This window comes from Bison bison, unplaced genomic scaffold (genome assembly GCF_000754665.1).
Source record: "Bison bison bison isolate TAMUID 2011002044 unplaced genomic scaffold, Bison_UMD1.0 scf7180017855592, whole genome shotgun sequence".
Lineage (NCBI taxonomy): Eukaryota > Metazoa > Chordata > Mammalia > Artiodactyla > Bovidae > Bison > Bison bison.
The window spans coordinates 1-963 of record NW_011486165.1 but is presented as its reverse complement, the minus strand read 5'-3'; the positions used below and the strand labels follow the sequence as shown (position 1 = coordinate 963).

The 963-nt window shown below is 35.2% G+C and overlaps 1 protein-coding gene across 1 annotated transcript; it reads right to left on the bottom strand.

Moving 5' to 3' along the window:
• Positions 1-554: 554 nt before the first annotated feature.
• On the bottom strand, positions 555-785 carry LOC105002377 (thymosin beta-15A-like). Its single transcript, XM_010858957.1, has one exon. The coding sequence runs from the start codon at positions 755-757 to the stop codon at positions 632-634; it is 126 nt and encodes a 41-aa protein (XP_010857259.1). The 5' UTR covers positions 758-785; the 3' UTR covers positions 555-631.
• Between the last annotated feature and the right edge of the window lie 178 nt (positions 786-963).

Below are 963 nucleotides of genomic sequence, written 5' to 3'. Positions count from 1 at the left end.
ATCCCTGGGAAACGTGAGTATTCCCAATATCTAAACTGATCATCTCACCTCATCTTGTCATCAGGTAGAGAAGGCCAAAGCCATAGTTTGCATGGCTCATTAGGGATGAGATAAAAGTCCTAAAACACTAGACACAGAAAAATGACAAATAGCCAAAATTGGACAAAATCCTTATATTTCTAATGTTATATCCAATATTCAAAGATTGGTCTTAATGTGGTTTTTAATAATGTTCCAATAAAAATCAGTTTTTGTATTCCCTCAATACTACTAAGGCCAATTATGCAAGGACTACTTTTATAAGCAACATAAAAAGGCAACAATTTGCTATTTTCTAATTTTACATTGGGCTTCCCTCGTGGCTTAGAAGGTAAAGAATCCATCTGCAGTGCAGTAAGCATGGGTTTGGTCCCTGGGTTGGGAAGATACCCACTCCAGTATTCTTGCCTGGAGAAGTCCACAGATAGGGAAGCCTATTGAGCTACAGTGCATGGGGTTACAAAGAGTCAATCACGACTGAACAACTAAAGCAATATTACATTAAATAATTGGTACCCTATTGTTTACTTTGTGGCAAAATTTACTAGAATCATGCATTTATCAAACCTATTAATTTTTACCATTGTTTGTCTCAAATAGAAAGTCCCCATGACTTACTTTCCTTTGAGGGAAGAGTGTTTTTTTCTTTAGTATTAGTTTTCTTCAGTTTGGACCTGTCAAACTTCTCCACTTCAGACAAGTCTGGCTTATCACTCATCTTGACGAAAAGACTGGAAAAAAAAAACAAAAACTAAAAAAACTTACCTGATAGAACGATTGTCATACTAAGGAGTAAGAGCCAAAATTCTCACATTTAATGTCAATATGTATTTTACCTGCTGATTTTCAAAAGGCAAACGGCAACAGATCTTAGAAGAGTCATGTTTTTATTAGAATTTTATTCTGCATCATTATCCCATTTCT